General features: G+C 33.2%; 1 protein-coding gene across 10 annotated transcripts in view; it reads right to left on the reverse strand.

Moving 5' to 3' along the window:
* Nucleotides 1–15016, reverse strand: part of LOC108684825 (coiled-coil domain-containing protein AGAP005037) — a 114207-nt gene that overhangs the window by 18833 nt on the left and 80358 nt on the right. For 6 of the 10 annotated variants that reach the window (XM_018189333.1, XM_018189331.1, XM_018189323.1 and 3 more), the window contains 9 exons: nucleotides 12653–12798; nucleotides 10769–10837; nucleotides 9339–9428; nucleotides 7907–7969; nucleotides 3030–3255; nucleotides 2592–2711; nucleotides 2406–2513; nucleotides 2012–2194; nucleotides 1144–1240 (listed from right to left, as the gene is read on the reverse strand). In XM_018189333.1, coding sequence (XP_018044822.1) covers nucleotides 1144–1240; nucleotides 2012–2194; nucleotides 2406–2513; nucleotides 2592–2711; nucleotides 3030–3255; nucleotides 7907–7969; nucleotides 9339–9428; nucleotides 10769–10837; nucleotides 12653–12798 — 1102 coding nt within the window. The remainder of the gene's footprint in view (nucleotides 1–1143; nucleotides 1241–2011; nucleotides 2195–2405; nucleotides 2514–2591; nucleotides 2712–3029; nucleotides 3256–7906; nucleotides 7970–9338; nucleotides 9429–10768; nucleotides 10838–12652; nucleotides 12799–15016) is intronic. The other 4 variants (XM_018189325.1, XM_018189327.1, XM_018189326.1 and 1 more) reach the window with 4 other exon arrangements.

A 15016-nucleotide genomic window follows, 5' to 3' on the forward strand; every position in this document is an offset into this window, starting at 1 on the left:
TAATTATGTTGTTATTGTAAAGAAAAATCATTTGTATGATTAATGATATTAAACAAAACAAATAGATACAACATATATATATATATATATATATTTGGAGTTTATTTTATCTTTGTAAAAATTTTAATATGTTATTTGACATAATTTTTCAAATTATAAAAAAAATTCGAAGTAATTAAAGGTCATAAAAAAATGAAAATTTTGTTAAAAATAAAAAATAAAAAATCTCAAGCTATATGAAGAATATGCATTTAAATAATTATTCTTCATTTTCAAAGGCATATAATTTGAAAATTATACTTAATATTATATTAATCGTTAACTTGATATTGTGAAAAATATAATGCATCCCTTCTAGAAACATGGTATCCATAATCGATTAAGGTTCGACGACGTGCCCATCTCCTAACGAAAGCCAATATTTCGATCATCACACGTATCAGAGTGCGTGTGCCGTGCCACTCGCGACAAAGTGTGCCACACGACAAAATGTGCACGCAACGAGAAAGAAGGATTGTAATGCACGTAGGAAATTTATATTGTAGGATCTCTCGTTTACTGCATTCGGTCGCGACGGAAAGTACGACCCTCTCGAGCGTTTCTCGTGGCCGGGATCATACATCTCTAATGAAAATCCGCGTCGTTTACGACCAATTGCATCTCGATTACGCGCACTCCCTATGGAAAAGGACTCTCAGCAATCAGGACGAAGTTTCTCTCGTCCGAGACCGCCCCCGAGACTCTAATTGAGAATTAGCGATTCGCGGATTACCGCGACGTACCCTCATCTTCTCGCGATGTCTTTCCGATTTTTCTTTTTCTTCTTCTTCGAGGGAGAAGAAGCCAGGAGAACGGAAGAACGATGGATAATCAAGCGTGACACAAGGATTGATCGAGGAGAACTCGAGAGGACACTTCATGCAACGGGTGGCGCGGTATTTTCCGGTATCGAGGACAGGTGCATTTCATAGGGATCGCGGACGGCGAAGAAAAAATCGGTGCGGAAGATCGGTAGGAGGATTGGGTCTCGAAGGTAGAAATAGATAGAGATAGAGAGATAGAAAGAGAGAGAGAGAAAGAGAGATAGAGAGAAGAAAGAGAGCGAGCGAGCGAGCGAGCGAGCGGGGCCAATGGAGCGGTTACCTTGGAATGCTGTGCTGTCGTCGGTGTTATAGGCGGTGTGTCCTCGGCGTCTACACTTGCTGCGTTTGGTAATCGCTGCTCTTGCACCGACGCCAAGCTAAGCGGGGGACAGAAACCGAGTTTCATCAGTATAGAAAAAAATTTTTAATGTTATATAGGTTTTAATTTATCTATATCAATTATTAGTCGCAAAAAAAACACATGTTAAAATTTTGCGATAGAACCGAGCTATCTCTAAACAATTTCAATTAAATGATTCTTCTTGCTTAATAATATATTGATAAATAATCGGCACATAATTAGCTTGAAATTGTATAAATTCATAAGAAATATTATTAGGCACGACTGCCTTGATTGAATATGGTATTTTCCATATGTGTTCAATTTCATCTATTTTCATTTAATATTGTTTAAAAAATTTGGTTGAACATCTAAAGTAATTAATCAAGTTTGAATTAATTCCAAAGTTTAGAACCTGCGTTTAATAAGCTATACGTTTGCTTTTTCTTCATCTGATAAGATTTTATTAGCATAAGCGAATTTACTACCATAATTGCTGTTTGCAAAAGAGTATAATCTAAATTGAAATCTTGTTGATAAAAGAATCGAGATATCTTTAAAAAGATATCTTTGAGAAGATTAGAGATCTAGTTGCTTCAAATTTTGTTAAATTAATTTAAAAAATTTAGAATATCTGCATTTAATATAAGCTATAAATTTGTTTTTATTTTTTAACTTGATGAGCTTTTAATATCGTAAATGAAACGCCAAAATTTTCGATGTTAATTTTTGATTGCGTTCATAAACTTTGGACAAACATGACAATTTTTGAACTGAAATTTCCGATACTATTTTAATAAAGTCATACCGTTTAAGCGTCACGAGGGTGCCGGTGAGTTTCTTGCAACGTCTCAATGCGGACTCCAGTCGTTCGGGTTCTTCCTTCAGAAACTTCTCTTCTCGCACCACTTTTTCCATTTCGGAGCTCAGCAGACCTTTCATACCTTCTTGCAAACTCGGGAATCGAACTTTCAGGTCGGCCACAGTTTTGCTGGAACGTAAATTTATTATTCTGTAAAATTATCACGTGTACGTGTCATTTAGCTCTAAAATTTTCCGTTTTGAATTACGAATTTTTTATCGCCAACAGAGAAAAGACAATCAACGCACATAAATCATTTGTAAAATTCCAACGTACGTCGACTACGCGACGGCAATGATGACGCTCTGCTCAAGTGAGATTGAACGCGCGCGTGGCTTACCTGGATTTACTCAATATCAAAGCCATGTTCTCCACATCCGACATATTGACACGCGTCTTTCTATTGATTACGTTACCGCGAAGCTCCTCCACGGTGCTCTCGAGCTCGCTGAAATTCGCAAATCGTTTCGTTTACGTCTCTTGATTACGGCATTTCTTTCATTCTCGTCTCTGGGGAGGTACTCACGTGAGATCTTTTTCCAGCCTTATCACTTCCTGTTTGTAGAGATCTTCCTCGCGGCTCAGTCGAATCTTCTCCGTGTCCCCAGCCGTCCAAACTGCGTCTCCTCCCGATAATAGCATGGCCCTGCAGCAGTAATTGTGTGTGAATTCACAATCAATAATTATTAAGCAGTATTTCCTTTATTATTATAAAACATTGTCGAGAGAGAAAATGCGTTTTAATTTTATTATAACAATATATAAAAATTACTAAAGCTTGTATATGAGTTTATAATATATTAAAATTATTACACATTATTGTAATATGTAATATGTAATATTTATATAAAACTGGATGACGTCGCGCATTTTTTATATCATAATTTTATATTTTTATATTATAATTATAAAATCTCGTCAGTTTATTCATTCAATCGATTGCGAGATACGTTCGTATACTTACCTAATCGTGATAAACGTGTCTTTGATGGTCTCACGCACTGTGTGGGCCTGGGCTTGCGACATACGTCTCAAATTTCTTACTTCTTGCCTAAGATCCTTCGCCTTCTTCTGCAGACCTCTCAGCTGATTGTACATCTCCGGTGTGAGCGCTAAATCCCTGTACACGTACTGACCAGCCACCAGGGCGGCCGGTTTCGGCGGTGGTGTCGGCTTGTGCCTGTCTCTCTCTGTAATCGTTCATTTAGTGCGTAAGAACGCATGTCTCTCGTGGTGATTATCCGCGAATTGCGTGAACATTTAAGGGATTTAAGCTCGAATGACTCCGCTCGTTCTCCCGTGCGAAAAGCGCCTTAAATTCGAAGTGGCGAGCGACCGGAACCGAAAAGATATAAGACTGCGCAATCATAAGTATCAGCCGAATCCTTTTGCGAATAATGTACAGAATATCCGAAAAAATATTAAATAATTAAATAAAATGAATCGGCAGTACGGTTTATTTAATCAAATTCCTCCCAATTCTCAAATAAATTGCAAAACTATTATGAAAAAATCGGTTTTGTTGCAACAATATCTGATAATTGTACTAAGGATATTTTGTTAGCCCTTCTTTGCCTTTATTATCATCTTTCAAAAAAATGTAATTAATTGAAGGTGTTTTATATTCTTTTATGACCAAGATTTTTAGATCTACATCTAGTTAAATTTTCAGATGCTTCAATAAAACTGTTGCTTTCTCTATATTAATTAACAATGGAATTCGCCTTTCTCTTAGCCAAATGTCCCGGAGCATTCGTCATTTTTTCATGCCGAATGTGCGAAGGATTAGAAATCCTATATCAGAAAGAAAAGTGTGTGTGTGTGTGTGTGTGTGTGTGTGTGTGTGTGTGTGTGTTATAAATATATATATATTTTCTCTGTACATATTATATAATACTTTATCATTTTAACTCACACTTGTTTCACCTTATAACTTTAATTAAGATTAGAGCAAAACACAGTATAAGTTAGAGTGAGATAGTATATATACAGGAAGAAATTATATATATCTTTCTCTCTTTAAGATTTTGGTAAAATCAGACGCTAGATTTCATTATAGAGTCTCTATTCTACAAAACGCGGCTGCCGTTATGATAGATAAACGTTGGCGGCATTTCGAGTGCGCGACCGGTTCCTCAATCATCTGATTAAATTTGACGTTCGCCACTCGTTGTATCGTTGATCGACGCCTCGTCACAACTGTTTCGCACGATAGAAGAGCGGGGTCCAGTAATGAGAGGACAGGAAAAGTTAAATGGGTCGGCGACACAACACAATTTTACTGTCATTTTTATTACCGCGGTTTTATTGGACGGATGATGAAAGGCACGACAGGAACGGAAGAAAGGAGACAACGGATGACCTAACTGCTGGGTCAAAAGTGACGCTGTGTCAAATGGAAGGGCCGTGTGTGCGTATTGAATATTTGTATGTGACGTATGTACATCCCTCATGGCGTATATTTCGCTGTGTGCTGCACAAGCGTTCCTCTACAATAACATAATTATTTTTACGGATGCAGGCGTCGCTTACTGATCGCAATGATATTTTCAGTGGCGATCAAGTCGAGTTGCGCGAATATACGAATGACAATCAATTTCCTTGTGTACGCGTTTTAATCACATTTCCCGGCAGCTCCGCGTTGTATAAACGTATGCACAAATTTCCATTTTTCGCAACAAACGTAGAATAGATACACACTGGTTTCTCGATAAACATAACGTAATTGCGATATAGAATTATTTAACTTATTATGATTGCGATTGCAGTGAAATAATAATAACTGAGAATTATGATAGAATTTACAAAAGAATAATTACATAAAGATTAATTATAAAAAGAGTATTGTATGATTGTATATGTAAAAGAATATTTGTCACTATTTGTTATACGTTAAAAAAAAAGCAATAATTTTTATTATTACATTGCAATTGCAATAATAATAAGTTAAATAATTTCACATTATGCCACAGCTTTTATCTTACATTACAAATATTTAAAAGTTGGATATTATGATCGAATTTTTATAGAAAGCAGAATATTATTAAACTTGTTGTACAATAAATAAAAAAAAAGACAATAATAGAAGTTATTGTTTAGCTTTTTTTAGTTATTATACAACTACTATAGCGACAAATATTCTTTTATAAATAAAATCATAATGTCCTGCTTTTCATAATAATTCAATCATAATATTCAGCTTTTAAATATTTGTAAAATAAGATGAAAAATCATATGATATTTTGGTATAAAAACGCATAAATATTTGTGTAATATAAAAGAAGCGAATTTACGTAATAATCATATTCAACTGATGTGTTCAGGTGTATCTGTTCTACATGAGGTCGAGAAAACAATTCGCGACGCGAATTTACACGTTAGACGATTCGTGAGACAATCCCAAATGAACCGAGTTCATGATAAGCAACGTCGCGCATCTCTGCGGGCAAATAAAAATACATATACCCGATACGATGAATAAAGGATGAATTTACGAGTAGGGCCGGCAGGACGGAAGGGGGTAGAGAGATAAGACGGATGTATCGTGATGCTTCCGAGTGATCGGCGGCAGATACGCAGCCGTGACATATCACTCGGTCTGGAGAATACAAAAAGGAATAGACACGCGAGCATCGAATGCAACGCAAAGGAATGCATTTGTCGCAAGTCTCCCGTAAAATAATATAAACGCACGAATTGTTATCTCGCGCATACCGGTGAGGCCGCGAAGCGTTAGAACGGAGTGATATATGAAGGGCACGTAAAAAAGGGCATTGTCACGCTTTCTCGACCGTCGTCGATGAATGATACGTGCACTCAAAGAAATTACAACATATAGCAACTATTAGATAACTATACAAATTTTATAAAGATTATACATAAAATGTACTGAAGAGGAGCCGAACTTAAGATCGAAACGGATATATATATATATATATATATATATTGTTTAATGAATAAATTTATTCACATTGTGTATTAATATTACACATTGTTATTCTGTGTCAACTTGTAAAGACATTAATTAATTTTAACTGATTTATTTCGAAGCCTTGAATTTTTCTTATATTGTTTATAAAAATTACTATGTATGTAGAATTAATGTACATTAGAATTAATAAACTAGAATGTTCATGAAATGTTGGTGCTTAATGATGTATCAAGATGCAGATAACTCGTAAACCACGTAGTTTCGTTGAAGAAAGTACTCGTGGAAGCCTAAAAAGAATCAATGTACATAATCGAATAAGTTATTTTATATAATTGATGCAACTATAAAATGAGTACAAGTTTTATATACAGAATTAACACAATTGAATAAATTATTTTATAATTGCAATAAAATAATTTATTCAACTAGATGTATATTCTACGAATAAAATTTGAATAGTTATCGTCTATATAGTTGTTATCTCTGCTTTGTCTTCTTCTCTGAGTGTGGCTTGAAATAAAAGAGACGCACGGTCTCTTTTAGAGTGTGGCTTGAAATAAAAGAGAGGCATGTGAGAATTTCTCATTCAAACATGAGGTCAAACGCGCGATGTCTTGCAAATATTCTCGAAAAAAAAAAAAAAAAAAATTGGAGAAAATTCCCGAGAGAAAGAGAGACAGTAAATAACATTCGCCGGTAACTGAATGTGACTGATATGAAATGTGAAATGTTTTTCAAAGTAACTTCTGCGAGCTTCATGTATTGCCGATGAGTAGTTTCACATGAACACATACGAACGGATTTATTTGTACGTACGTGGCTTTAGTTTTAGTTATTTTTCGTTTTGCGCCTGGATTGTGGGCCAGCACTCGCCTTTTTTCTCCTCGCATACGGCATATTTTGAAAATCGATTTACATAGAAATGAACATATTAATTCATTTAAAATCCAGCAACGTCGACGTGCAGCAGCGCTCGTCTCAGCTTTTTATCGTGAATGAACTTACAATTTTCCGGTGCCCTCCATACAGTATCGTCTCGGGAGGCGAGAAACAAATGAAAATAAAAAGGAAGAGAAAGAGAGTTCGAAAACGACGGAACGACCGAAGAAGATTCGACACGACGCTCATTATGTGAACAACATATAAATATGGTAGACATAGCGTGACACATAGGGAAGAAAGCATAGACATAGAACTTGGAACTATTCGGATATAACATAATACAACTTTGGTCGTAAGTATAAAGCACCCTCTATGAAAATTTATAAATGTAAAAGTATTTCATATCTAACGAAAAAAATTAAAAAACAATTTTGTTGAAAAATAATATTTTATAATAATTTTTATATTTTATTAGCTCTCCTTTGACTTTCATTACCGTATTTTCAAAGAAAATGCAATAAAATGAGGGTACTTTATACTTACGGCTAAAATTTTAAAATTAATTATTTCGACTGTTTTAAAATTATTGGAATCAATATTATATATAATATATCGTATTAAACAAATAATAAATAATCTAAGATGTTTGAATGTTTGAAAGATTTATGAAAATTTTATGTAATAAAATCCGATTTCCGAGAACTTTTGATGGAATATTTATGAATTGCTTAATACAAAATTATTTTTATTTTATCTCATTGGAATAATGGAATAATTTTGAAAACGTACCTAAATACAGCTTAATTAAAAAAATATGAATACTTTCTCTTTAATAGAGAGAGTGTTAATATTTTTAATAGAGAGGTATTTGTAAATGAGAAAAATAAAAATATTTCAAGAGAAAATATAGTTCTGATATAAGTTTTGTTTACGTTTCATTCATGTTAATGAAAATATTAGATTTCGTAAATATACAAAGAAAATTGCCGAATAGTTCCATTTCTAATAGAAAGACGGGGAAGTTTTACCTTGCGACGACATCCTCGGCAACGTGGAGGATTTGATTGCCGGTTTCGTGGGTTTTGTATCCGCTAGTTGTGGTAGGCATTGCAGAATCGAATATGAGAAGGCGTTAGAAATTATTGCGTTAGTATCCGTGTCGGGATCGTTTGCTTTATAAATATACCTTTATCTTCTTACGATATTAAATCGAGCTCTTATTACTAATATCGTACTCACTGAATATTGAATATGATATTCGTTACTGGATAATCATAGAAAGTGGCAAAAACGAATTATCGTATTGTAGAATACTTATTTCTAATTATCATCGATCAAAAATTATTGACATTACATAATATTACGAGATTAAACAATTTCGTTAGGCGAAATAATGGTATAAGTTGATTGAAATTAATATATATGTCATAATATATATAAACATTTTGGAATAATGCAAAATTTTTTCTTTTTCTCCTAAATTGGAAACATTAAAATGCAGATGTATTAACTCTATATTATTCTTAGTTTTTCAAAATGGAAAAATTATTATATTGTTTCGCTCAACGAAATTTTGGATGTAGTGAAATATGTATAGATGTATATAACGCCAATCATATTTCGATAATTATTTATATAAAAATTTCATGTGTTATTTCTGAAGAATATGCTATTAGCGTTCGAAAATCGATATCGGGAACGACACAAAAAAATATGTCATAACGTGCCAGATTCATTATCAGATTCATTTAGCATTAACAGATTCATTTAGCATTATTAATTATGAATCTATTATGTAAATGCAATAGAAAGAAGGATTACTAAATGTGACCAAGCAATTATTCACGTTAATCGATCGAATGGAAGTGAAGCACGAATCGAGAATTTCGCAAGTTTTTGAAAGTAGCAACACAGATTCTGTGATTATAGGTCTTCGCTACTTGTGGCAATCTTCAATCGAACTTCAATCGAGATCAAATACTTCAATATTATCCCACAGCGAAATTGCATTCAATTCCAGCTCATTGCAAAACGACTAATCATAACACAAATTCTTATCGTTTTTAAATTGCTATAGTTATTATTATTTCAACAGGAAAAGATCGACGTCATCGTTATGATTTTTAATTGTAACTATTGGATTTCAATGCACGCGCAGAAGAAAAAGTTTGTCATTATCAGTCCTATCATGTTAATAGAATCTAAAGAATTAAAAGAATTAGAAAATATTAAAATAGTATTACTTAAAAATTTACGCATATATTTGATAATTGTTATATGTGTAAACGAGAGTTCTTTCCGAATTTAGCGTTTTGTGATGCTAGCGTTTAGACGAACGTCTACCACTTCCTCAATAAGTGATCCGACAACGGTGCAATTCGGTCTTTACAGCGTGCTTAGCATACATATTTTGCGATTTTATTTCTTTTTGTTTTTAATGTGAAGTGCGCTAGCCATTACCTGCATGTTGTGGGGAATGTTGTTTGGGGGAGTTCATATCTGGTGGCTCGTCACTGAAGGACACTGATTTTTCAAACGACACCGACTTGTCTGCAATAGATGTTGATCAGCATATTTTCGCGTGGTATATGTGCATAAGAAGCGTAAGAAGCGTGTATATGAAGGCGTGTATCCAGCCAGGATGTCGATAATGAGGAATAAACCAGCGCGGGCTTTCTCGTTCGGTTGAAAGAATCTCACTTTACAACTCTGTTATAATTAAGCTGAAAGTACAACTTCGTGTTCTCCTTTAGCTTTCTTCATCGACTCTTTTTATCTAATTTTTTTTATCTAACTTTTTATCTAACTAATTTGTAAGTGTTTTAATTTATATAATTATAATATAATTATAATATAATTACGTTTTACGATTTTTACTTCTGGAAAGCTACGGGTAGATACTTTCGCGAATCACCCCTAAAGCCAACGCTGAATAAAACGATCATGAAGAGGAGATTTCGGCGTGTGCACCATGCAAATGAAAATTATGGATGATTGTAGGAAACATTAAGCCAATATTCATAATCAATTTTTATAAGGCCATCTTAAATAGGGCAACATTAACTCATTTTACTAAAATATTTCTCTTTTAAGATTAATGTCATTTAGATAAAATTTTTTTAAAGACAATTATATTAAACTAACTAAAAATAGATTTTCTCGAAATCTTAAAAAAATCATTTTTTTGTTTGAAGTATAAAAGCAAAAAGTATAAAAAATGCACAAATTAATAATAATATTTCACATAATAACATTAGAAAGCAAATTTAATCTTTCTATCTAGTGACTTTAAATTATTTATGAACATTATCTCAACTTTAACTAAAAAAAATTTTTTTCTCAAATTTACTGAACTTGAATAGTTTACTCAATACATTGCTTAAATACGGCACTGATCTTAAGTAACGTCTTAAGATATCTATCACCTCTGTGATTAATTATAACATCTTAAGATACATTTGTATTTAAGACAGTCTTAGACATAAAAATCGACTACATATATCGGCCATAACGTATTATAAATTGAACAATAGTACTCTTTTTTAAGATGGCATTTCAGCCCACAGGAAACAAAAAAGAAGTTACCAAAAAAAAAAAACGATTTGATTATAAATATGACAAGCAAAATAATAGAGAAAGAGAACAATTGCAAATGAGCAGATTTAACGAGAATTTGAAAATATTGATGCTATTGAAATTTATGAAATATCCATGAAATTTATTGATGAAATATCAATGAAATCAGGATCGTACGAGCGAGAAGAAAAAATACAGCACGGATGTGTGTGCGAGACGTGCAACGATGACAACGCAAGAGATAAAAGGCGACAATGCGGCGAACATTCGCAAAAATGCATACATAAAAGAAACGTATACATATTGAAGCGCACCTTTGCCTAATTTTGGCGGTTTAACGTCAGTCCTTAAGTACGAGTCATCTGTAACGGCAGGTTGAGACACTTGAATTTTAAAGGACACGCGTTTTATTAACAGCAATAAAGGTAGAGACAACGTTAAATATATATAGAAATATATATAATATATAAAAATAGATAGAAACTGTAATATCTGTATGTTATATATATAAAGATTAACGTATGTAAATATATAAGTAGCGGTTATACAGTGATTCGGAGGTGAATAGAAGATAGAAGAAGATGAGAGACACACCTGGCAGTGAGGCAGAGCTGGAGCTAGAGTGTTTGTCGAACTCGTCCCCGGCGCCTGGTGTGTGCGTTAGTCGGAATAACAAAGCAGTTGTACAGCAGGGTTTTAGGAGAGTTCAGTCCGTGAGACTACACCGCAACTATATGCCGTCGAATTCAACCAGACTCAGTATCCTCGAAAGCGACTTTCCGAGCTGTTACGCGAAGATATTTGCCAGCGTGCGTATTTAAACTCGAAATAAAGCTCGCTGAGAAAAGTCAATCACGATCGCAGTTTTGCTTAATTGGCAAAATTATTGGACAAAATTCTGGCTAAGACAATTTTTTGCGAGATTCGTTATTGTACATTAAGAGAAATTAACAAGTATCAATAATTTTTTAAATATTTATCGAGAGAATTTACATAAAGTTATTATTTTATTTTTATTTGATAATAATTGAATAGAAAATTTGCACTTCGAATGTTTAATTCGTTATTTTTTTTGTAAAAGCGTTTTATTTCGTTCTATATTATTCTAATAAAATTACAGTTGATATCACTGAAAATATTGCTAAGTGATACTCCAATGTTCTCTAATTTCGTTAATTTCATTTTTTTAATTACGCTAGCTACAAATAATGGCATATTGTTACTGGCGCGTAAAACTCACGGCATAAATTCTCCTAATATATATGTATATCTGCATGTATGTATGCAACACATATGTATACGTATGCACGTTTATATCTAAAGTTGTGTTTTAGCGAATCTTGACTTATCTAAAAGGCGGCCACGACGTCACAAATCGAAAATACAATGTGACACAAACATCAAAAACTATTGCCTACTTTTTTGTATGAATATACTGGATATTTCTGATATTATATTTATTTCTAACTCTATGTCTCATTTTGTTTTTACAGTTCTAATAGGATGAAAAAATTCAATTTTTCTCGAAATTATATTTTTCACAAGTTTTATATAATATTTATAATTGTTTAGAGTATATAGTAAAAATAGCGGTCCTAGAAAAAAACTCGACGTAGCCGCCTTGTTCTCAATATCTATTGATTCTACTATTGATTCTAAAATGTATTTGCGGCATAATACTGTTACTAGAAATCGTGGTTACAAGATGTCAGAGTCGAAAGACGATGAAGATGAATAGATGAACAGGCACGGATGAAACGAACAAGATGAATGTTAGTAGAGACTACTTTATATGAGGTGTCTAGCAGTCTCGTATGCTTCTTAGCTGAAACTATCTTAGTGAATTAAGTGAATTGCGCTCTAAAACTTTCTGTAAAATAAGCATTGAAAGGGAATGAACGAGGTGGCATCACTAAACAGCTAAATCGATCGTCTTTATTCAGATCAGATCTCTCAAGAGAAACTATAACGATATTTACGCGGCTTGTCTTAAAAGTAATGAGAATAATTATAATTTGCTATTCCTGGTCAAACTAAACAAACTTTTTTTAATAAATTATTCTCGCTACGTTTGAGACGAACCTTCTTACGTCGATACGAAAAACCGTGGTAAACGACGTTATCGTGAAAACGAAATCGAAGGTACGGAAAGAAATTTGGGGGAGGAAACGAGATCAGAGATTTTACTGGACACGTACCTGCTGCTCTCGCGTAAGGATCACGTCCCGGTGGGACTTGCAAGTACTCTCGCGGCGAAGGGCTGGTGTGCGGCGCGTGTGTCAGTGCCTTCTGCACGAGCCCGGTTAGATTGGCCAGTTGTCTTTCCATGTGCTCCACTCTTATCCTGCGACAGATAATTTTAGATCAAGAAATGGTCAGATTAACGCTTATCTGTCGCTCTAAAAAAAAAAAGAAATGGGAGAGCTCCGAAAATGTATAGGCGTTCGGCGAACAACGACGCTTGGATGCTGCAAGAACCATTTGCTTTAAACAGATATTACATATCACGATCTCTTTTTAGATAGTTTCATGCGCTAACGACAAATAATCCATCAGATACAGAACAAAAGAAATCTTGTTTTTATCATATTTAGATTTAGTGCGTTTTTGTCATTCTATTTTTGTTTTATGTTTAATGAAGATAGAACGATGAAGATAGAACAATAACGCTAACAGCGTCTCCCCGAACGTACCTCTAGTTAATCGATCAAGAATAAAGATAGCACACTTATATTACACTCAGAGAAAAGAAAAATATAGTAACAATTATAAAAGTGACAACTATATAAATAGAATTATATTGAATTTTTATATAGAATTAATGTAGTTACACATATATAGTAAATTATTTCATAATCATTACAAACATAAATAGTTTATTTAATTATGTAGTTGCCCTCTTTATAATTAATATTACTATATTTTTCTCTTAGTGTATATAATGAACAAAAAATCATCAATTTTTTTTTAATTTTTTAAGTTCTCATTTATCTTGATTTGTCTCAAATTTGCACAAATGACGCGTTTCTTGAAAATAAGTATCGAATAAAAGAAATTCGATTTCTATAAGTTCCGTTATCAAATGAAATTTTATTTTAAACTACATCATAATGCTAGAATTCATAATGCTAGAATGCTACATAATAATGAAGATGATAATGATAAGCTGAATGTGATATAAAACGTAATAAGACGATATAAGATCAATGTCACGAAGTGATTGATCAAAGATATAAATACTGTTCGTTATATTATATTTGTATCAGATATTCTTTGAATAAAGAACATTTTAGTAAGCAAGAAAGATATCTTTCATTTTTACTGAGCGAGTACTTATCATTATAATCTAATATTTTGGCATTCGATCTATAGTAAGAGGTCGAGACATTTCATATCACAATATTCTAACAATAAATACTGATAGACTCTACATATATCCGTTTTCACCAAAAAGATACATAGCACAGAAACATTCCAGCATTACTGCAACAACTTCTATAACGTTCCTGTAATATTGCTGGAATGTTCTATGCTGTCTGGATCGACTTTTGTGCTATGTGAGGAAATTCCTTTTAACGAAAGAGATTCTCTCGTTGCGCCAGCGACACATGGTAAAAATCTTCATTTTCGAATATATATATCCTGTCAGTGAAATCGGATATGAGTTACATAACACGATGCTAATCACGTGCATCTATCGCTTCACATAACAAGTGACAGCAGTGCCCAATCTACGTCACGGTGTGACAGTACATAAAATGATATACAGGGTGACATATGTGGACCAGGCCAGATTCTCATGACGATCAATTTCGGCTTGATACAACTTTTGTAAAAGTCGTACAGAGGCAAAGTGAGTTTGGACAGTTGACAAGTATCCAGTTTAGTTTCCCGATATACACTACTCGCTCCGCGGCACAGCATTAACTTTGTAGAGAAAGTTTTTTTTATGAGAATCAAATGTTCGCAACAACTTTCGAGTATCTACATCGTTAACAGAGATTTAGCAAAAATGTGAATTTTAAACGAGAACAATTGCGTTATGATTTTAAGATCTGATAAGTATCGTTTTGCGTTTTTGTGAAAAGAAATATCTCTTTCATTGATATTTGAAAGTTATCAAATGCGAGTTTCTTATACTTATCTTTCTTTATGCAAATGTAACATAAAATAACACTGGAACGTTATACAAAATAATAATTATAATAAAACAATATTATTATTAAAGTGATTTCTATGTGGATTATTATGGAAATAATACTGAAATAGGAGACAAATATTATTGATTATCATATCAGCTTCATTAGACGGGGATAAATATTGTAAAGAATTTCGTGAACTGTTATACGTTCATTAAATTTATTCAAACGCATATTAAAAACATTTGTATGTATATTTGTATTGCATATTAAAATAACTTGTGGCTACGTATTGATCCGTTTCTTTTTTCCGTAGTTTTTTTCACGTGCAAAACACCCTGTATATAACCAATGCATTCTCGTCTACGATCGCTAGTCGGCATGCTGCATTCCACCGAGTTGCAAATTATATCATTTCTATGT

The sequence above is a fragment of the Atta colombica genome, unplaced genomic scaffold, assembly GCF_001594045.1.
Source record: "Atta colombica isolate Treedump-2 unplaced genomic scaffold, Acol1.0 scaffold140, whole genome shotgun sequence".
NCBI lineage: Eukaryota > Metazoa > Arthropoda > Insecta > Hymenoptera > Formicidae > Atta > Atta colombica.